At 41.5% G+C, this 23717-nt stretch overlaps 1 protein-coding gene across 9 annotated transcripts in view; it reads left to right on the top strand.

Moving 5' to 3' along the window:
* Positions 1-23717, top strand: part of RBMS3 (RNA binding motif single stranded interacting protein 3) — an 802311-nt gene that overhangs the window by 655087 nt on the left and 123507 nt on the right. For 5 of the 9 annotated variants that reach the window (XM_010817553.4, XM_010817555.4, XM_010817554.4 and 2 more), the window contains exons 8-10: positions 5101-5147; positions 20258-20354; positions 22597-22647. In XM_010817553.4, the coding sequence (XP_010815855.1) occupies positions 5101-5147; positions 20258-20354; positions 22597-22647 (195 nt within the window). The remainder of the gene's footprint in view (positions 1-5100; positions 5148-20257; positions 20355-22596; positions 22648-23717) is intronic. The other 4 variants (XM_010817556.4, XM_010817558.3, XM_015459478.3 and 1 more) reach the window with 1 other exon arrangement.

Consider the following 23717-nt stretch of genomic DNA (forward strand, 5'->3'; position numbering starts at 1 on the left):
ATGTAGAACCTAAAAGTTGAAAATTATGTGTTACTCATTGGACAAAACTGAGGACTTAAGCCTGGGACACAGCATCTCAGATCATTCTAAGAGACTGCTTCCAAAGAGGAGCCAGGATATACAGAGATTTTTGCAACAAAGATCAGGTAGTCAGAACATCCAAAGATTGCTTTTAATTAAGAAAAACAAGGTAGCTCAACGTAGGGAGTTTAGTGCTTTCCTCTATATGCGGTATGCCATTGCTATGCTTCAGTGGTGTCCAGTTCTTTGTGACCCCAGAGACTGTAGCCCATCAGGCTCTTCTGTCCATGGGATTTTTCCCAGCAAGAATACTGAAGTGGGTTGCCATACCCTCCTCCAGGGGATCTTTCTGACCCAGGAATTGAACCGGTGTCTCCTGCGTCTCCTACATTGCAGGCAGATTCTTCACTACTGAGCCACTGTGGAAGTCCCCTTCCTCTATATGGGAAGATGAAAAATCCAGGGCTCATTGAAATGCAATGAGCCTTTGATATGCACCTCAGCTGTCTATGGCCAGTATCCTGTGCCTTCTTATCCCGAGTCTCCTCAAGGTGTACATTTGTGGGCGGCTGCAGTGGCTGATGATTTGATGATGGGCATCCAGTTTCATCCTGAGTTCCCACAGGAGTCACCAGGACAGCTGTAATGTGATGGCTTGATGGTTGCAACATCTTCGTTTACTGATGTGGCAGGCAACATTTTTTTTTTTCATTGACATCTAATTGATTCCTGTAAACTACATCTTAAAGTTTCTATTTAGTTCTTACAGACTCTGTCTGGAAAGTCTAGAAATAACCCTATTATGACTGAAATACTAAGCTGCTACTGGAAAATGACCCCCCAAAAACACTCCCTTTCTTTTTGAAGTAAATCATAAATGCTTTAATCCACAAATAATGTGAACTTAAAATATAGAAAATATCTGTGAATTTAATAAAAATCCTTTTCAGAAGAGAACGACAGAATTAAACATCACTTTCCTACTTAGGTGGTGTGACATTTTCATTTTGTTCCAAGTTATTTTACCTTTTTTGTGACTCTGGAGTTTGTAAACATGCCATAAAATTTGGTAATTACATAATGACAATTTCATGGTTCTAGTTCAGTATAAAGGTGGCTAGACAGAGCAGCAAATCGATTTTCTTTTTTACCTTGTGCAAAGGAACACAGGAAATGGAATGCAAAATCTGCATTAAGACCATGTTGGAATTATAACTCAACAATCTGTTACACAAGAAATGAAAACCAGGTGCAGCCCGTGTCAGCTGTTGTGCTGTGACAGTCAGCCAGTGGGTTATGCTCAAACACCCCTTTGTTTAACCCATGTCTTGCCTTGTAACCCAGTGTTCCAAATGCTCATCTCTGGTGGTGTCCTCTTGCCAAAGATCCTCAGAGGCAGGACTGACCCCAGAAAAAATTATGAAGTAGATGAAACTTGGGTTCATCCGTGCCTTAGTCTCTCTCCACCTCCCCGTCCCCCAGTGTCTACCGTAGTCACCCATCACTCGGGATTTTCCCTCTGTTTTTAGGGGGTTCGTGCTATTTCCTGTTGCCCAGTCTCTTGTTTTAAGCAATATTTATTTATTTATTTGACGACATCGGCTATTAGTTGTCCATAGTATGTGAAATCTGCACTGTATCAAGCAGGCTGAGCAGGCTTGAGGGCTTATTTGCTCCACAGCGTGTGCGGGCTTAGTTTCCTGAAGCAGGGACTGAGCCTGTGCCCCCTGCATTGCAAGGCGGACTCTTCACCACGGGACCATCAGCAACGTCTCTCAGGCCGTCTTTGAATCATTTTTCTACCTGAAGAAATGATCAGTGATTACCCAGTAGGAGCCAAGCAATCAAGACCTTCCTCTTTTCCTTCCAGATCTTACTTCTGACTGTTCTCACCAATGTTCTACTCCAAGGGGACTATCCACCTTGCCCTTTTTATTCACAAGACTTTTTCCATGATAACTCTTCTGCCTGAGCTGGCCTCCACCTCTTATCTCCATCTACGGAAACCCTAACCATCTTCAAGGTTCCACTCAACTCTGCCTCCTCCAGGTGTCTTCCCGGAGCACCCTGGCCTGTCCACGCTACGCTTCATCCATTCTCTCACGGGGTGCTTAGCATGCGTTGCTTGGTGTCAGAATAATATTTACATGTGTGTCTCGTGTCTAGGCACTGTGCGAGGCACTTCACAAATGTAATATCTTTCACATTTTACAACAATCGTATGACATAGGTGTTGCCATCCCATATACCAGTTAAGGAAACTGAGGCTCAAATAAGTGAAATAACTCGCCCAAGGTCCCAGTGCCAGAAAGCAACAGAGCTAAGACTTGAACCCAGGTCCAAAACATGTATCCTTTCCACTGAATCATATGGCTTTCAATTTAATTCTTTCCATCTTCTAAAAGATGAATGGGGATTTAAGGTGGAGGAAAAGGCCAGTGTAAACTTTCTGATTATCAAATACTATCCAACAAAGCAATAGAATTTTGTGATAATTACCATATTCTTTGCTAGACCTATTGGTTAACTGTAATCCATGAGGAATTCAAGTCAAATGTGAAAGAAAAAAAAAAATATCCTTACTTAACATTCTCAAAACAAATTACATGGCATAAAAAGAGAATATTGATGACAATTTACAAGTCAAGAAAGGCTGGGGAGCATTGGTCTTTGAGCACTACAGTTCAAGGAAAAGGAGTAAATAAACTTGGCTACCTACAAGTTTCCTGGGATTTAAACAATTTGGTCTGAAAATACAATGATCATCTGAATCTCCTATTGAGCACATAGCCTGTTTTGTTTTTTTTTTTTCATTCTTTCTTTTGTCTGACATCTTGGATAAGTTACAGGAGAGAAACTTAGAGTTTCTAAGCAGGAAATCTCATCTCAGACGGATCATCTCAAGGACCCAGAACCATGGCGTCTAGTCTGGACAGGTCACTTCTGGGGGCTCTTCAGCCTCGGGCCAGCCTCCCACCCGTCACATGGTGGAGGCCCATCCAGGGGAGAATTTAGACTTAGAATCTACATGCTTTGATATCAGTATCTTTGCTTCTCCCAAGGTGGGAGAAATCTGTCTTCATATCTACTCTTTTATTTTCGTCTCATTCCCTGGGCCTCAGCTTGTCACACTATCAGATTGTATTTCTTTAGCCAGAGTTATCAGCAATCCTATGTTCCCAGTGCATCTCTGTCTCAGCTTTGTTTGCAAACTTCGTTTCAATTATGTATGCTTCCTGTATGCCAGTTCCACTTATAGATGGTTCTACACTTTTGTTCCTCATACCAGTCTTAATAATAAGTTTTAAATATTATTCAGGAAAAACAATGCATCTAAGCTCAATGCAGCAGGCCATCCTGGACTTCAGGCTCCACCTTATAAAGCCTGAGAATTTGCATTTCGGTTATGTGTTAAATCTTAGGAAGTCAATGGGCTGAATAGGAAAACCACCTTCAACCGCACTGGAAAAGAAACTCAAACACAAAAGCTCTTTCTTTCTTTTAAGTTTTTATGGTTTTCTTAGTCCTCTACAAAAGTCTTCAAAGCTAGTTTATTTTTTTCTTACTTATTTTGAAACAATTACATATTCACAGGAAATTGTGAAAGAAATGAACAGGAGCTCTTGTTTACCCAACACTCCATCTCACCCAGTGGTTACATCGTATATAACAATAGTGCATTATCAAGCCAGCTTCCCTGGTAGCTCAGCTGGTAAAGAATCCGCCTGCAATGCAGGAGACCCCGGTTTAATTCCTGGGTTGGGAAGATCCGCTGGAGAAGAGAATGGCTACCCACTCCAGTATTGTGGCCTGGAGAACTCCATGGACTATATAGTCCACGAGGTGGCAAAGAGTCAGACATGACTGAGCAACTTTCACTTTCATCAAGCCAGGCGATCAAAAAGTAAAAAAAAATGTCCAGCCTAGTCAGCCTTCAGTTTCATCCTATCTGCCTGCCCACAAGCAATAACTAGGCTGACAGTCCTGGAAGACAAAGAGTGGTGGGTCCGCATGGCCACAGAGAGATGATCCTGGGGGCTCATGCAAAATCCTAGTCAGTGGCACAGCAGGGCTGTGGAAGGGCACACCCAGCAGAAGAGTTGGGTTGGAATCTGATTCTGCCTCCAAACCTGTGACCTTGAACGAGTCACTTGACCCCTCCAAGGCTTCCATGTCTGCATCCATCAAATGGAGAAAATATTTCTTCTGCCTATTCATAGAGTCCTTGTGGAGAAGGGAAAGGCTACCCACTCAAGTATCCTGGCCTGGAGAATTCCATGGACTGTATAGTCCTTGGGGTCTCAAAGAATCAGACAAAACTGAGTGACTTTCACTTCACTTGTGGTGATGAGATGTGATGGTATGCACGAAAGGGAAATGTAGATGTCAGTCAGCGATCATCAAGTTTATATTCCTCTCTGTAATGACTGTCAGTTATAGAAATGTAGTTTTTCAGTGGCGGTGTTCCCTTGGAAACAAAACAAAAATACCTCCTTGTTAGCCACAAGGCCAAGAGTTTCCATCACATGCAAATGACCTTCCCTTTCTACACTCTGGGTGGAACAGGTACCAGCAAGGTGTTGGACAGCACCCTATGATTCATTGCCTGCATACCCTGAGGCATGCAATCTATTTTAAAATAAATCTTTCTTAACACTTTCTTCTAAAAGGTCAAATGAATTTTAAGTAGCATTTATTTTAACTCTTACCCCAGGATCCATTCTTACCTTTTTTTCCCATGCTTGGAGATATACAATAGGTGTTCTTGAAAAGAATGAGAAATTATAAGGACACCAGATTAGACAGTGCATGGCATATGAAGTAGAAATGGAGACCATCCAAAATGAATTGTTCTTTGGTTTGTCTGGATATATAATATAAATTCCCTAACTCAATGTTGGATTCTGGTGTTCAGGTAGTAAAAATGCTTGGCAGTAAAGGGGGGAGAAATATATAGGAATACGTAAACTTAAATCATAGAATGTACAGATAAAAAATCTGTGTGTGTACTGAATGCTTTGGAGATTGCCATTAAAAACATTAAGATCCATTTTCTCCCTTCTTCCCCCCATTATACAGGCTGGCATGGCCCTGACCTATGACCCCACAGCTGCCATACAGAATGGGTAAGTAGATCACTTTTTCTATGTTTTAATTGCTAAGGTATCTCTGAACTCTGAAATCAGTACTGGAGAAAAATGTTCAAATCTTTCTTCTTGTTCTAAACAAAAATGTTAATCAAACCTTTCTCATCAGTGTATTTCTTTTCTTCCTGTGAGTGACTCTGATTTCAGTGGCATCACCCATGCTTACAAAGCTTCTGTCCATATTCGTCTTTCTCCCCCTCTCTCACCTGAGAAAGAGCGATGTGAAGGGAGAAGTGTCTGTTTCTCTAGGGTCAGAGTGTCACTTCTGCCAGGTAATAATCGTAGCCTGTGCCCAGGCTCATTTCAACATTAATAAAGCTTTTATGCTTGCCTCTGGCTCTCAGAGGAAGGGTAACACACAGAATCAAGTTAGTAACACGGTGATTGTATTTCCATACTCCGTTTTAATAAGCATCTGGAAGTTTGCAGACTCTTACTTAGAACAATTAATATAGCCTAAACTTTTCCTCTGAAAAAAATCAGACTTAAGCTACATAATCCAGCATCTTTAAAATTCTGTCATTCTGAATAGTCTTTGGCTGAAACTTTCCTCTTACTTTCCAATTTCTTTCCTTTACGTTGGCCATCCTGCAATGAACCAACAAATTGAAGAATAATTATTATTCTTATTTTCAGTCTTTTATCTTAGATTTCTCCATGGCTTTCAGTTTTCTGTCTTTCAGCCTCTAAAGAATTAGTCAGAATGAAGATCTCATTTAAGATCAACCTAGAGGACAGAAGGAATGTAACTCCATTTTCTGTTTGGTCAGCTTAGAGGGTCATTTATTCAGTCACTCAGTAAACATCCAATAAGTCTTCCAAGCGCAGTACTATGCTCTATAGGCTTTAAAAAAACAATGCATCTGTGTAAAACAGGGGCTTAAGAAACTCATGGTCTACCGTCCATGAAAGAGTCAACAAAGATGATAGTCTAGGGTAGAGATCTATTCCTTTGTCCCATGTTGATTAAAACTTCTCTAGGTGCAAAAAGTAATGATAGCTCTCCATTTATCCAGTAAGCCTTCTCTTATTTCCAACAAGGCACTCTAAACATGCTGGTCAGAAAGTAAAGACAAGAAATAAAGATACAGAGAATGAAGCCCTCTAGAGTCATACTGTATAGCCGAGAAGATAACATAGTTAATTCAAAGGACACAGAATATGGCATTATATGCTCAGAGAGAGTGACAGAAGACAGGCGTGTAATGTAAGGGCATGACATTTATTGAACACATACTATGTACCAAGTAATCGATATTTGTAATTTAATAGTGCATGTTCTTGGAGTCTAATATATGTAAAAATACTTGTAATTACAATTAGAAATGTATATGCACACTGGAAAATAGAAATAATTGAATGAATACACATGTTCATTAACTAAATCCAGCAAGTGTCTGTGTTTGCATACATGGATATGTGTGTATCGGAGGAGGTGAGGGCACCCCACTCCAGTACTCCTGCCTGGAGAATCCCATGGACGGAGGAGCCTGGTGGGCTGCAGTCCATGGGGTCGATGAGGGTCAGACACGACTGAACTACTTCACTTTCACTTTTCACTTTCATGCATTGGAGAGGGAAATGGCAACCCACTCCAGTGTTCTTGCCTGGAGAATCCCAGGGACGGGGAAGCCTGGTGGGCTGCCGTCTATGGGGTCGCAAAGTCGGATATGACTGAAGCGACTTAGCAGCAGCAGCAGCAGCAGCAGCAGCATATGTGTGTATAAATATGTGAATCCATCTACCTGTCTGTACTATATATGCATACATCTGCTTATTATAAAGATCTTCCTGCCCAAGGTTCGAGGTCAATTATTAGAGACGCCCCCGTGTCCTAGGCCTGGGCTGGAATGAGTTTATGTTTTGCTATAGTCAGTCATCTTTCCAATGCGCAATTTAAAATCTGAATCTTTCCCCAAAGACCTAAGTGTCCAGACTTTCATTGTGACTCACGACAAACCTGAAGAGAAAAAACCGGGGTTTCAACCTGTAATCTGAGCAGCCGCGGTCTGAACTCTGGTGGTGCCGTTAGACGCCGTGGGGACTGCCTGGTCCCTGGGGACTGTGTCTTCCTCCCAGGTCACCATTTACACTGTACAGAGGTCAACTGCAGGTATATCCGTCCACCTTCCAGCATCCTCTCTGTGATGTCTGTCTCTGTGTACTTTATACTAACAGTAGAACATTGTATCCTTTGAACTATTTCAACAGTTGCAAAAGTGGTTCATCCTCTCCCACTGCCCGCTTAGACTTTAAGGACAATGAACATCTCCCTCAGGAAGCAAATTGCAGTTAAGATGCTCAGGATACCATCTTCTTGATTTTATGTACTCTCATCTGATAAAGAACTTTGTATCATCCAGCAGTCCCTGTCTTCAACGTTGCCTTGTCCACTGAATATTCCTTTTAGCCTGTAAAAGTCAAGTCTCTCCCACCTATAAAGAGGGCAGAAGCAAAACTGTCCTTTTCTAAACTTCCCTGGTGGTGCAGTGGATAAGACTCCATGCTTCCAATGCAGTGGGTAGAGGTTCAATCCCTGGTCAGGGAACAAAGATCCCGCATGCTGTGTGGTGCAGTCAAAAAACAAAACAATCTTTTTCTGCCTATAACTTGTAGTGACCACACTATTTTTGCTTTTTCTTTACTGGTAAACAGTTTTAGTATTCTTTACACATTGTCTTCCTGTGTTGTCTCTAATGGGGCTTCCCCAGTGGCTCAACAGTAAAGAATCTACCTGCAGTACAGGAGCCGCGGGAGACATGGGTTTGATCCCTGGGTCAGAAGGATCCCCTGGAGGAGGGCATGGCAACCCACTCCAGTCTTCTTGCCTGGAGACTCGCAAGAACAGGTATGGGCAGAGGGTTGCAAAGAGTCAGACATGACTGACCGACTTAGCACACACACACACATCTCCTTTGCGGATCCTCCTTGCCCTCACCTTGCACTGCTCCTCTGGTGTCTGTGAATTCCCCTTCTGCCCACTTTTACTGATCTTTCTCAGGGTTTAGCCCTTTCTCACGCTGTTTCTCATCCACTCCTCCTGCTTTTAGGAACTGAAGACTCCCAAGTTCATACTTCAAGTTTATAACTAGCCACAGGGAACCATCATCTGTGTCTCTCACTGCACTGGCCGCTGCTCCTGGATGTCCTGACCCCAACTGAGGGCTTTGTCTTCATCAGTCCTTCATAATACAAACCAAATAAATGAAAAACATCAAAATACTTCTTACAGTTTTTAAAAAGTTCACTCTAAAGCCATTTAAGTCATAATTCCAGTTCTCTGGGCCTTCTCTCCTACAACACTCCTAGTGATAAAATTGGTCAAGACTTCTTCTATCTCTCTTTGAACTACATCTTCAAACCAGCTGTCTCCCTGCCACTGGTCGAGTTCATTCAATTACCATTCCCTACCTGTACTAAGCTTTTATCTGCCTCTGATATAACTGAGTACCAAACCACTTTCACATTGCTTTCTGAATATTTTTTAAAGCAAAAAGTAATAAGTAATCATCTACCTGCCTGGCTTAAAGTATTACATGGACTTTATTAAATACAGAACAGAACTCAAACTTTCCAGAGTGGCACCAGAAAAATTTCATGATTTGGTTCCTGCAACTGAATTGGACCTTTCTTGATTCTCAGAGCATCTCATATTATGTTAACCCGTGAGTCTTATTGCTCATGGAGTTCTCTCTGCCTGCAGAGAATGGTGATATTTCTTCCTTCCCTTCTTTCTTTTATTTCTCTCCTTTAGAGAACACCATTAAATCATACCAGGCAGAGCTAATTACACAATTAGTCACAAGAGAAACAGTGTGAGCAGTGGTTAGAAGTGCAGACTCCAGAGCCAGCCTGCCCTCGCGTGCATTCAAATTCTGTTGTTTTCCACATGTAGGCAAGTCATCTGTGCTTCAGTTTCCCCTTCTATGAAGTGGAGATGACAGTGAGAATAAGTTTTCATAAGACGTTGTAAGGATTAAAGGACCCCTGTGGCACAGTGTGGCCCCTGTCAAAGCTGACACGATTGTTACACTGCATTTCATGCGACTGTCATGCAGCAAGGGCTTCCCAGGTGGCACTGGTGGTCAAGAACCCGCCTGCCAACGCAGGAGACATAGCGAGACGCGGGTTGGATCCTGGGTTGCAACCATCTCCTGGAGGAAGGCATGGCAATCTGCTCCGATATTCTTGCCAGCAGAATCCCCTGGACAGGAGCGTAGCAGGCTACAGTCCACAGGGTCGCAAAGAGTTGGACATGATTGAAACGACTTAGCACACACGTGTATATGACACAGTAACAGCCTTTTTATCACATAGCTCTTGACATCATATTTATTTCTCTGATGGACTATCAAATCTGAAGGCAGGTTCCGTGTCTTATTTTTCTCTACAGCCTGTTTAACTTGGTAGTATGAATGCCCAATCAGAAATAGAAAATGTTACTGATGGCATCTGCTTGACTGCAGCAAAGTGGCATTAGTAACCCAGCCCCCTTCCTGGTATCAAGCCACTCTGTTCTCATGTAACACCCTAATCTGATTATCTTTAAATGCAACCTCCAGTTTCATCCAAAGAAGCCAAACTGCACAAGAGTTGTTCATGTCCTGGGTTAAGAGTGGAATTTTGGAAGCATTAGATTATGCACTGTTTTGCTATCAAGAAGGTAGAAATTTCATATCATGAAATGGAAGGAACAGCAAAATTGTAGTTAATTAACCTTATTCACTTGGTATTTCTTTATATACACGAGTTTTTTAAAATATTTTGGTCTTTTGGGTTTTAATTGCCTTATATGGAAACATATAAATAATCATTTCTATGGATGTTAAGATGTCAAAATAACCACATATGTTTCCTCAATATCCTGTTTCTTGACTTACTGTCAGCATGTACCTCTTAAAGATGTGGAAACTGATTTAGAAAATTCAGCATATGAAGGGATCGAATGTGAATGTCCAGAGTAAAGTATTTATTCCATCTTTATACCCATGTATTCAGTCCAGTGCCTGCGTGCATGCTAAGTCACTTCAGTTGTGTCCAACTCTTTGTGACCCCATGGACTGTTTGTAGCCCACCAGGCTCCTCTCTCTGTGGGATTCTGTAGGCAAGAGTGCTGGCGTGGGTTGCCATGCCCTCCTCCAGAGGATCTTCCTCACCCAGGGATCGAACCTGCATCTCTTATGTCTCCTGCTTTGGCAGGCAGTTTCTTCACCACTGGTGCCACCCTGGAAGCCCGTTCGATCCAGTAGGCAAACCTAACTTAGAGGGAGAGTAGGAAGCTAACAGAGGCATAAATATTTATTGCTGCAGAGAAGAAACTGATCCCATCTGATGTAGGAAAAACATATCTAAAGATACAGTTGCAACCAACGCCAATCCAGTTAATATTGTTAAAAATGGCTTAATGGTGACTCAGTTCAACAAACTACTTTTCTTTCATATCTGTTGTACTGTTTAAAATCATGTTGGTGATGCAGATTTGAAAAAAAAGTTTGCATCCTATCAGGAACAATGGACATGCACACAAATTCTAGATATAATGCCAAGAGTATTGTGAAAGAAGCAAAGAGTGCTTTGAGTTTTATGATGTCTTACCTTTCAGATGTACGAAGTATTTCTGAAGGAAGACACGAGACATGGTGACAATCGTCTCTGGGGAGGACCAACAGAGAGCTGAGAAGGAGGGGTGATAGGGAGACTGACTTTTCACTGTTTATATTTTTCTATTCTTTTCACAAAAAAAGTCAAAATAAATGGTCACAGGACCACAGAGTAAAAGCAGTTACATTCTAGCAAGAGATGTGGAAGGCCTCTTGATGGAGCAGGGACATGACCTTGTCCTCTTGGTGGCATGTCACATTTAAGAACATGGTTTATCTTTTTGAGTGCTAGTTTTTTCCAGATATATGTCCAGCAGTGGGATTGCTGGATGATATGGAAATTCTATGTGGTTGCCAAGGGGGAGGGAAAGGGGTGGGAAGGGAGAGACGGGGGGTTTGGGGTTGGCAGATATTATATGCAGAAGGGGAAAACAACAAGTTCTGCTATAGCACAGGAGACTATATCCTGTGATCAGCCATAATGGAAAAGAGTAGTGAAAGCAATGTGTGTGTGTCTGTGCGTGTATGTGTGTGTGTGTGTGTGTGTGTGTGTGTGTGTGTGTAACTGAGTCACTATGCTATACATTAGAAATTAATGCAACATTGTAAATCACATATACTTCAATTTTTCTTTTTATTCAAAGGACGTATTTTGTAATCCTGGAGCATCCTAGAACTGCGCTCAGTCATGGGGGCTTCTGAGTATCAAATTCAGACGTGTCTGGGGTGTCTGGTAGCTCAGTTGTATAAACTGTTAAATGTTCTGAATTCCATAACTTCAATGTTTATACAGCAACATAAAACTGAAATAAGTACTCCCAAATTTAGCTTGATTTTTCTCTAATGAAGAACAAACATTTGTAAATGTAAATGTGGACCATGGTGTCTCTGAGCAGTTTGAGTGTAGGTGGCAGAAAATGTCAGTCATGTCATCTGCTTGAATCTACCCAAATGATCACTTTAAACAAATCAGTTCAATGTCACTTGTATCTAAGGCTTTGAAGGTTACAGTGAAGAGGTTTCTGGATTGCAATGGAAAAGGAAACCACTCAGTACTTTTTTACTGTAGGTCAACTTAGGAGAATAAAAATGCTCATTCTTCTTTCAGAGCTATCTGGCATAACTCTATAATGTGTTATTACTACTGGCCTATTGCTTTTTTAACAGTCCAATATGAAATCCCATCACTTTCAAATATGAGCATAAGAGGTGGGAAATAATTCCTTCCCCAGTCAAAATCTCATCTTTTCCTGTGCCCTTTTCACTAAGGTCTGCTGTGTAAATGCCTTTTGGATTGTTTGATTTGAATAAAATGTATTCTTGGGAGAGATGTGGGGGGAAAATGTTTTCTACGGCCTTGGTTTGCCAGCTGTTTTATATGGCATTTGATATTAAGTGATACAGAAACCAGATCTTATTACGCTAGGAAAGGAATGTAATGTGAAAGATACATGGTATTACAATAAAGATGACCAGTACCTTATTAATCTTCTGCTCTAGGGTTGCCCTGAGGATTCATGGTTCTGAATCCAACAAAATTGCGCATGGACATGAAGACAAGGCAGCACTATTTATTTCAGTGTGCATATAGGATTGTGTGTGATTTTTTGGAGTTAAAAAAAAAATCCTACCCTGGGGTTATTGATACATTCATGTTATTTTTATTGTCAGTGAAATAAGATTTCACTACTGACTGCCAAATTCCCTGAAGATGGCTCTTCTGCAGGTAAAATAATGTCCTCTTAGTGACCTAGACTTCCATTCTCTGGGCTTCTGGAGCCCACTTGCTTTAAAAGCCAGAAAACCAAATAACTCTTTGTGTTCCCTAAAATTATGACTTTTTTCAGAGGCCAGCTCAGAGTTCTACGGATAGATTTTGCTTAAGTAAACCTCTCAGTACCTTTGACATTTGGAACTTTTTCACGTGAAACCTCTCCAGAGTAACTAGTCAACATTCCCAAGGAAAGCTTCTCAACCTTGACATGAGTGTCATTTTGGATCATATCATTTTTTTGGTGGGAACTGTCCTGTGTTTAGCAGCATCCCAGACCTCTATCAACTTGATGCTAGGAGCAGCCCCCTGACCCAGTTGTGATAACCAAAAACATCTCTAGGTCCTGGGAAGAAAGCTCCTGTCTCTGTTTAAGATGGTGTAGAAAAGAAACACTTGCCACACCTGTGAATTTACTGTGTGCATTTTGTCAAATAAATATCTTAGCAAACTCTTTCCAGAAAAAATGGTAGTTAAAAAGTCGTTCCTAGTTTTCTGTAATAGCATTTCAAGGCATGATGCACCTATGCATGTGTGCTCAGCCATGTCTGACACTTTGTGACCCCATGGACTGTAGCCCTCCAGACTCCTCTCTCCATGGGATTTTTCCAGGGAAGAATATTGTAGTGGGTTGCCATTTTTTTCCTCCAGGGGATATTCCCAATCTAGGGATCGAAACTACATCTCCTGTATCTCCTGCGTTAGCAGGCAGATTCTTTATGACTGAGCCACCTGGGAAGCCCATGATGCATATATTAATATAACCAGATATAAAAATATAGTCACATGTTTCAAATGACCTTAGCTTTCTTATTATAGCCACAAAATTAAAGTGCTGTCAATTTCACCTTTCCTGTTCCCCCAAAATAGGATGCCTATGCCTAAAGTTTTTATCTGGATGTTCTTTTTCTTTCTTCTCCTTTTAAAATGTGGAGGCTGTGTGACCCACGAAGGATACATGGCAGGGATTGAGAACAAGTGATGAGACTGGGAAACTCATTCTGCAGCTCTCTTTTTGGAGGCCGGCTCAGTGCATTTTCTTTAGACATGGTGACTCGAAGCCTCAGATGCAATAACAGCCTCTCTTGTCGTGGTTTAAGCAAAGCTTTCCTGTAAAGTCATCTGGTTTATGTTTGGACTTGGGGAGAGCTTATTTCAGAATACCGGAATTAGGGGATCAAGATAGTGTACTGAGTCTGATCTTTCCAGTCCATTTTCTGTTCTAAATGACTCTCTGATTTGAGTGGCAGACAGTATTGGAACTTGCTGGGGAGTATGAAATATCATTCTTATTGGACGGATAAGATTAGAGCAAATAGAACAAAAACGCATGAAAATTTCCCCTAAGGGTTCTCTATGTTAGTATCCATTTACTTGGCTGTTTTTCTGCTCTCATTTTTTTTTCCCGTAAAGTTCCCTGTAAATGCTGTCTGTCCATCCAGTCCTTTTTGCTTTCATTTTTAATATGCCACTTGGTACCTTTTGCAAAATAAACCAGCCACTCTAAAATGTGAAGCATGATTTATGCTGTTGGTATGCAAGGCTGAGACTAGGTTTCTAAGAGAAGTTAAACCTACATGGAGAAAAGGGCTGTTAGTGGAGTGGTCATGAGTGCCTGTTAGGTCATTATGAGCCCCACATAAATCTTTCTGTTCACTGCTTCATAAGTAAGATCTAAGATAAAACCTGAAGGGGTTGTGTGTGTGTGTGTGTATGTGTGTTTTCTAGATGTAAACCATGATTTTTGTAGAAAAGGTCTGTTTTCTCTGATTATCAATTTCTCTATATGCCTAGAAAATGAGCATTAGTTTAAGCTTTCACTGAGATGTACAGAGGTACAGATAGATGATATGTGATGTAAGCCAGCTTTCTCAGTTCTCACTTCTCAGCTTCCTATCTGAACAGATGGCATCTTCTGTGTCTCCACACATTTGACATTAGCCATCCTTTACAATGATCACTGCTTATCTCCCTAAGCTGTTTTGCACTCATTTATTCATTCAGTCAGCCATCAGGTATTAAGCATAGATCAGAGAAAGCAATGGCACCCCACTCCAGTACTCTTGCCTGGAAAATCCCATGGACAGAAGAGCATGGTAGGCTGCAGTCCATGGGGTCGCTAAGGGTTGGACACGACTGAGCGACTTCACTTTCACTTTTCACTTTCAAGCATTGGAGAAGGAAATGGCAACCCACTCCAGTGTTCTTGCCTGGAGAATCCCAGGGACGGGGGAGCCTGGTGGGCTGCCATCTATGGGGTCACACAGAGTCGGACACGGCTGAAGCGACTTAGCAGTAGCACAGTATCTTTGAAGTACACTAAAGCAAAGCACAATAAAATGAGGTCTGCCTGTATTTATTATGCCCCAGGCTCTGTCCTAGGCAACAAAGTCCGTCCAGGTGTCCTCAACTCTCTTGAAGCCAACATTCTAGAGGGAGAAATAACCAATAAATGCATTGCATTAGTCACCACAACTGCTGTTAAAAAAAAAAAAGCCATTGATCGTGTGGGTTTAAACAACTGAAATAAATTTCCTCGCAGTTATGGAGGCTAGAAGTCCATGATCAAGATCTGGCTGATTAAGTCTCGGGTGAGGACTGTTTTCCTGGCTTTTCCAAGGCTGTTTTCTCACTGTGTCCTCACATGGCCTTTCCCCCGTGTGCGTGTATGGAGAGAGAGGGAAGTCTGCGGAGCATCTCTTCTTTTAAGGACACTAACCCTGGGAGATTAGGGCCCCACCCTCATGAGCTCATTTAATGTTGCTTTCTTCCTTAGAGGTCCCATCTCCACATACAGCCACTCTGGGAGTTAGGACTTCAACATATGAATTTTAAAGGGACACACACATTCAGCCAATAGTATATAAAGACATTTTTTAAAGGCTACTTCAAATAGTAATAATGCCAATGGGGGAAAACAAAACTAAAGTCAAGGAAAGGAATAGAGAACAACTGGGGCAGAGATGGTGGTTGCTGCTTTAGCTATGGACCTCTCAGAAGAAGGGAAAGTTGAGTGAAACCAATAATGAAAAAGAGGTTGTTATAGGGAGATTTGGGGAAATAAGCATTCCAGGTAGAGAGAATTATAAGGTCAGTGGCCCAAGATGAGAATGACAGGCTCATGTGACAGAAGGTCATTGTAATTTTTTGGATCCTAGTTGGCTCAAGGAAGAGAGATGGACAGTAGCCTTACTGTGCTAGCAATAGTCGATACCAGGAATTCAGATTTTGTTCTCATTGCAGTGGAAAGCCATTGGCTGGATTTAGGCTGGTTAATGTACAAAGGAGATTCAAGTTAAGTGGTTAAAGAGAGAAACTCAAATGAATGCCTTACCCATCTTTGGTACACATAGTAAATCCTTCAATACAGTTTTTTTTTTTTTTTTTTAAGTGGAAGAATAGATGTTTTCTTGCATAGCTATTGTCTTTTTAAAAGTCAGATTTGTTAAAAGTAATTCATATATACACTCTTGATAGGGTACAATTTTATGAGGTCTGAAGAGCGCACAATGGAGCAATGAAGAAACAGTTACAGCATTTCCCAGAATTCCTTCGTGTGTCTCTGTGGTCAGACTCCTCCCTTAACCCCAGCCTTCAGCATCCGTTATTTGGTTTTGGTCTGTATAGTTTCTCATTTTCCATACCGTTATACAAATAGATATAAAATATAAAGTCTTTTGAGTCTGAGAGCTCTCATTTAGCATAATTCATTTAAGATTCACCATGTTAAATATACCAGGGTTTCTTTTGTTTTAATTGTTGAGTAGCCTCCCCATGTATGGATGGACTATATGTTGTTTATCTGTTCAGTTGAAGGATATTTGGCTTGTTTTCAGTTTTTGGCAAGTATCAAAGCTGCTGTAAATAATTGCATCAAGGTTTTTGGGTGAACTCAAGTTTTCATTTATCTTTAGTTGCTATGTATCAGTGGGATTTTTCAGTTATATGCTATGTGTATTTTAGCTTTATATGAAACTGCCAAGCTGTTTTCTAAAGGGGCAGGACCATGCTGTATTTCCACCAAGAATGAAAGAGAATTCCACCTTCTCTAAATCTGTGACAGCTCTGATTGGCTTTTTTTTAATTTCATCATTCTAATAGGTACATTACATAGTCAGTATTCATTTTTCCTAAACTACACAAAAGCAGATTTAGAGATGAGGTAGATGCAGGTATGGATAGTAAGGAGAATGCAATGGGTAAAGGAGTAATTTTTTCAACTACATTTTTTTAACCAAAAAACCCTAACCTTATAATCCTTGTTGAAACCTAGATCAATTTAAGACTCTGGTTCTATAATCCTTGCTTGGAGACTTTTATAGAATCTAGCTTAAAGAACTTACTCTTTGAACCCTGGAAACATTGAAATCTAGCCCCCCCTACACTCAGTGGGGTTCTTGTGGAATGCTTCTTTAGAAAGGTGACTCATGAGATTCTCTATTCAAAACATCAGAGAACTCTGAGGATGATGAAGATTTTGTCTCCAAAATTCCAAACTCAGTCATGAACTATTTTTAAAAAGAAAAGAAACTAAACTAAAAGTAGTAATTCAATTGACTTTGCGATGCCAAGGGAACATTTCATGCAAAGATGGGCTCGATAAAGGACAGAAATGGTATGGGCCTAAGAGAAGCAGAAGATATTAAGGAGAGGTGGCAAGAATACACAGAAGAACTGTACAAAATAGATCTTCACAACCCAGATAATCACGATGGTGTGATCACTCACCTAGAGCCAGACATCCTGGAATGTGAAGTCAAGCGGGCCTTAGGAAGCATCACTATGAACAAAGCTACCGGAGATGATGGAATCCCAGTTGAACTATTTCAAATCCTAAAAGATGATGCGGTGAAAGTGCTGCACTCCTTATGCCAGCAAATTTGGAAAATTCAGCAGTGGCCACAGGACTGGAAAAGGTCAGTTTTCATTCCAATCCCAAAGAAAGGCAATGCCGAAGAATGCTCAAACTACTGCACAATTGCACTCATCTCACATGCTAGTAATGTAATGCTCCAAATTCTCCAAGCCAGGTTTCAGCAATACGTGAACCATGAACTTCCAGATGTTCAAGGTGGTTTTAGAAAAGGCAGAGGAACCAGAGATCAAATTGCTAACATCCTCTGGATCATCTAAAGAGCAAGAGCTTTCTAGAAAACCATCTATTTCTGCTTTATTGACTATGCCAAAGCCTTTGACTGTGTGGATCACAACAAACTGTGGAAAATTCTGAAAGAGATGGGAATACCAGACCACCTGACCTGCCTCCCAAGAAATCTGTATGCAGGTCAGGAAGCAACAGTTATAACTGGTCATGGAACAACAGATTGGCTCCAAATAGGAAAAGGAGTATGTCAAGACTGCGTATTCTCACCCTACTGATTTAACTTCTATGCAGAGTACATCATGAGAAACGCTGGACTGGAGGAAGCACAAGCTGGAATCAAGACTGCTGGGAGAAATATCAATAACCTCAGATATGCAGATGACACCACCCTTATGCCAGAAAGTGAAGAGCAACCTAAAAAACCTCTTGATGAAAGTGAAAGAGGAAAGTGAAAAAATTGGCTTAAAGCTCAATATTCAGAAAACTAAGATCATGGCATCTGGTCCCATCACTTCATAGCCAAATAGATGGGGAAACAGTGGAAACAGTGGCTGACTTATTTTTCTGGGCTCCAAAATCACTGCAGATGGTGACTGCAGCTGTGAAATTAAAAGACGTTTACTCCTTGGCAGGAAAGTTATGACCAACTTAGACAGCATATTAAAAAGCAGAGACATTACTTTTTTCCAGTAGTCATGTATGGATGTGAGAGTTGGACTGTAAAGAAAGCTGAGCACCGAAGAGTTGATGCTTTTGAACTGTGGTGTTGGAGAAGAATCTTGAGAGTCCCTGGGACTGCAAGGAGATCCAACCAGTCCATTCTAAAGGAGATCAGTCCTGTATGTTCATTGGAAGGATTGATGTTGAAGCTGAAATTCCAATACTTTGGCCACCTGATGCAAACAGCTGACTCATTTGAAAATGACCCTGATGCTGGTAAAGATTGAGGGAAGGAGGAGAAGGGGATGACAGAGGATGAGGTGGTTGGATGGCATTACCGACTCATTGGACATGGGTTTGGGTAAACTCCAGGAGTTGGTGATGGACAGGGAGGCCTGGCGTGCTGCAGTCCACGGGATCGCAAAGAGTCGGATGCGACTGAGCGACTGAACTGAACTGAACTGAAGAGTATGGCAAAATGAAAACAATGATTCCATGATCCCTAATAGGCATTTTCCCAATCTATCCTCATAACAGGGAAATAGTCCATCACAGGCATCCTGGTTTTGTGTGCATGTTCAGTGGTTAGTCACTCTAGACTTTCCCTTACCAGTGAGATATGAAGAAGGAAACATGATTTAAAATTCTGAGGAATCTGAGCATTAGATAACTAATGGGCTCCAGGGTATAGTCTGAGTGGAGATGGAGTGTCAGTGTTTTCAATACCCTTTGAAAGTAGTGAAAATGTTAGTCGCTCAGTGGTGTCCAACTTTTTGTGAACTCATGGACTGCAGCCCACCAGGCTCCTTTCTCCGTGAAACTCTCCAGGCAAGAATACTGGAGTGGGTAACCATTCCCTTCTCCAGGGGATCTTTCTGACCCAAGGATTGAACTCAGGTCTCCTGCATTGCAGGCAGACTACAGTCTGAGCCACCAGGGAAGTCCTAGATCTCTGTTAAATCTATCCTTTAATAGATATCCAGAAGAATCATCCCTCCTCTGATTTGTGGAGCTCTGCTCTTGCCCAGGGGCTTCCCAGGTGGCACAATGGTAAAGAACCTGCCTGCCAATGCAGGAGACATGGGTTCGATCCCTGGATTGGGAAGATCCCCTGGAGGAGGAAATGGCAACCCACTCCAGTATTCTTGCCTGGAAAATTACATGAACAGAGGAGGCTGTCCATGGACTGGGCTACAGTCCATAGCATTGTAAAGAGGAGGACAGGACTGAGCAACTGAGCACGCACCCACACATCATCTTGCCCAGTGTTTCTGTACTTGTTCACCGGAGGACCAGAAAACTCAGTGCTTTTTAGAGTCTGCAGGAGAATATCACACAGGTCCAGAACCTCCATCAGTGCCTTGATTAAATTCAGAAAAGATTCCTATCTTCACCTTGACCCAAATTGTCCACAAATTGTCCTTTTCTTTTCATGGAGAAAGTACTTAGGTTAGTTTTTGCCTAAGGGCCTGGACTCATGCCTAGCATATGTTATCCAGAACTGTCTAGAAGCTGATCCTCTTTCTTGAATGAAGAAATAAATGCAATTATGTCTGTGTAACAACAGCCACTTTCGTAAAGCTTGGTGCTACCAATTCACCTTCCTTTCAAGGAGCTTTGTAATAGCGTTGCCTTAAAAACAAACAAACGAAAACAAGACCCACAGCTTTTCTCCCCTGTTGATTAAACATACTATGACACTCACCTGGCCTAAGAGATTTCGGCGTGGCCAATTTTATTAGCGGACTCAAAGTTGTCATTTCGTTTAGAACAGTTTATTTCTTAGTGGAATTCAAGACCATCAGTCTCTTGTCCGCTCCTGTTAACAATGAATGGGTGGTACGAGGGTGGAAGTCAATCTCCTTCAGACACGCGTGGTAGCATTTGGTCAGCAGCCAGGCGTGCGTTAGCGTCACAAATCTATGAATCTTCTTTTTTTTTTTTCTGTTCGCAGATTTTATTCTTCACCGTACAGTATTGCAACCAACCGCATGATTCCACAGACATCCATCACGCCATTCATTGCTGCTTCCCCTGTCTCCACATACCAGGTATGTCCGATTTACCTGCACATCCCGAGGGACCTTTCTTGCCAAGAATAGCCCATCTCAAGTCAAAAAGGACACAGCAGAATTTTTAAGTTGTCTTCCCTTTAGTCACATCTAAATTCATAATATTATCATAATATCATAGTCATAATATTCAAACTGTCCACTGAGCCTACCCTTTCAAGAGCTTGTTTGCATCTGTTTCGCTGAATTATAAAAATCCACTGAGCCTCCATTCTGCCTGCTGAGTTTTCATGATTTTGGTACTTTTCAGCCAACCTTAGTTCAGCTTTCTTACCACTGAGAGGTTACTTCGTGTGTTTCCTGTTATTTTGGTTGTCACCGTTCCCTAGTGTATCTTTTCTGAGAACACATTTCTGACAACTCCTTGCACTCCCTTTGGGATACTGGATCATTGTTATTTGTCACAGTTGTTCTGTGTATCCATGGAAAGCTACATGGATGGATGCTAAATCACTGGCTCCAAGAAAAAGGGAAAATTATCAAAGGGGTAAACGTAATTCCTACTTCCTCCTCTGACTTCATTCTCACTTCCAAAGAGGCCAGAAGAGGCCTCAGGGGTTCCACATGTTGAAACGCAAGAAAATCTGAGACTCATTGTGTCCTAAACCAGACGTTGTCGCCAGTTAACGTTAATTGTGCAGATGGAAAGAAATAGCCATCCTTCCCCTCAAACAGGGCTCCTTATCTTATTCCTTTGAGTTATCACAAATATTTCTCCCTCCTTCTCTTTACCTCATGGAGTTCTTTAGACAGTTCTTCTAATACTAATTAGAAACAAAACTGCCTATGAATGCTATCTAGCTAGTGGAGTGGCATTGTTTACAGCCTTGGAGATAGAGACTGAGAGTGTGTGCATGTGTGTTTCCTTATATCATGCTTATGGTGGGGGTGGGCGGGGGGGTCTGGGGTGGGGATTGTGATGTTGCTGATTGCTACGAATTCAGTGAAGTTTCACGTTCTTCATCCACTACCTATCTATGTCATGTCAGGAGATCCCCACTGTCAGAGCATCACGCTTGACACGATGCCCATTTTTCCTTCACAGATCCCCCTCCCTCCGAAGCAGATCATTTTCACTCTGTGTCTGCACTTAGGTTCTTGATACATGTCAGTGTGTGAGTGGAATAGAATTTTGTGTGAATTGCATTAGAGGGTCTCTGGATGGCTGATTTCTTAAATGCCTTTCCTTGGGACCCATGAGGCTAAGTGCAGATGCTGTTCAGTTTTTGTTCTTCCTACAGGCCTGCCTGGTTGTAATGTGTGCTTTTTGGTGTTTTTACCCATTTTTTTCAAATCTTGGCTTCTGTTTCAGCCAAGACCACCCACTGAGCTCCATCGTAGAGCACTTTGGTGTCATGAATGAAATCTCCACAGAGCTGTCATTTCACTTGGGAGGGCCATAAGTGGAATTTAACTCCAGCTCTCTTTTCTCAAAAAGGAATTCGAGCAATTTCCTATGTTGTTGAGTCTTGCTTTTCACCACTTTTTTTTTTTTTAATCTAAAGTTCATTGGCAGTCTCATTGATGTGAGTCTATTCAAACCAAAATCTTCAGGGCTATCTGTGTCACAATCAGCTCTTAGAAGCTGACTTTCTCATTTGGCTGATGGGGAACATTCAGAACATTTTCCTGGTTCATACACTCATTTTTAGTAACCATACCAGTTACTACAAGAGAGAAAAATCACAGACTTAGTTAACTTGGGTTTAACCCAAAGCATTCCCCCAAAGTTCTGGTTGATCTCTAATTCAGTCCTCAACTTTCACCACTTGGATTTATTTCCAAGATGGGATCACTTGAGAATTTGAGGTTAGAACCAATGACAGAAAAAAAGGAAGTCTTAGCAATCATGCTAAGTAATGCTTCCTTCTTTATTCACCTGGGTCTTCCAGCATGTTGACCTCTGAACAGTTGATCCCTGAAGCCTCCTAAGACTTTCATCTCCAATACCAGCCTCCAAATGTGCCCATGGTGTAGCCTGGCCCATGTGGGCATTACCACCAGCTCCAGGGAAGTAGGAATTTGCTTTCATTTTACCATGTTTCAGGGACCAAATGAATCAGGTCCAAGAGTTTCCTTTCTATCCTTAGTTTATTGAGCACTGATTTGCTGTAAGTCAGATGGACTCCACTTTCTTATGACCTAGTGTGACTCCACTGAACGCAAGAACCGAGTTCTGTCTGTGATTGCTTTGTGCTAATGAATGCTGTTTGATGCATAGGTCCAGAGCACTTCATGGATGCCTCATCCGCCATACGTTATGCAACCAACAGTAAGTGTTCTCAGTCACCTGAGGCTCGATGTTTCTATTATCTGAGTGCAAGCTTTTGTAACATGTAGAAGCTCTGGGGTAAAGCTTTTGTTCTATTCCATGCCTTTTCCTGGCAGCCTTATTTTCCAGATACAAAGCTGTTCCTGAAATTCTACAAAAGCGTGTACAACAGACAGAGATAGTGACAGTGATGGAGAGAAAGAGAGTTGAGAGAGGAAGAGGGAGGGAGGGAGAGAATCAACTTGATTGGAGGAAATAGCAATCAACCTCTCACGCTGATGTCTGCCATTTGTCATGAAGAGGGAAGGTCTACAGGTAGTACTGAGTGCCCTGGACGGTTAAATCCATTATCGGAGGAAAGCTTTTCTGTTGTCCTTCTCTTTCTGTTATGCTTTCTTTTCTTTGGATGCTTTGCGAATCATGGCTCAGTGTTGACTCAAAGCATCATATTTGAAATAGGAAGATATTCATCGACTAATAGGTGTGGCTAGATAATAGATAGTAAGGTTGGTAGATGACTTTTATGTTAACCAAAAGGGTCATTCTCTTCTTTAGTGGAAAGTTTCTTCCCCAAATATTCAATCTATGTTCTACTAGCTAGCTGTTCCCATTTTGTGGTACAATATGACATAAGTCCCCAAGGAAAAGTATTATATATTCCATTAGAATACAGGCTGAAGGCTAGTGATTCTATGTATCTTTGTCAAGTTCTTGCATGTTTTCTAGCTCTTGGAAAGAAGAGGACAGGAAGATTTCTAGAACGATACACTCATGAGAGTTGGGAGAAGGGGAAAGGTCCCCAGTGGGAAGTTGTGTGACAGGATCTCTGGTGTCCTCTCCTGGGTCTGTCCAAATCTGTAACTTTGTTTCCTCTTCTGCCACTATACTTAACATGGCTTTGGGGAGGATCAAAGCCGAGAGAATATATGAAAACAATGTTTAAAGTATGACATGTTACACCTGATTATGGTCATTAATCCTCATTAGTGAATGTATCAGTCGTACAAAGAAGAGGCAATGCTACATTTTAACTCTTTTCAAAGCTAAATATAAATAAAGTCATGCATATC

This window comes from Bos taurus, chromosome 22 (assembly GCF_002263795.3).
Source record: "Bos taurus isolate L1 Dominette 01449 registration number 42190680 breed Hereford chromosome 22, ARS-UCD2.0, whole genome shotgun sequence".
In the NCBI taxonomy this organism is placed as follows: Eukaryota; Metazoa; Chordata; class Mammalia; order Artiodactyla; family Bovidae; genus Bos; species Bos taurus.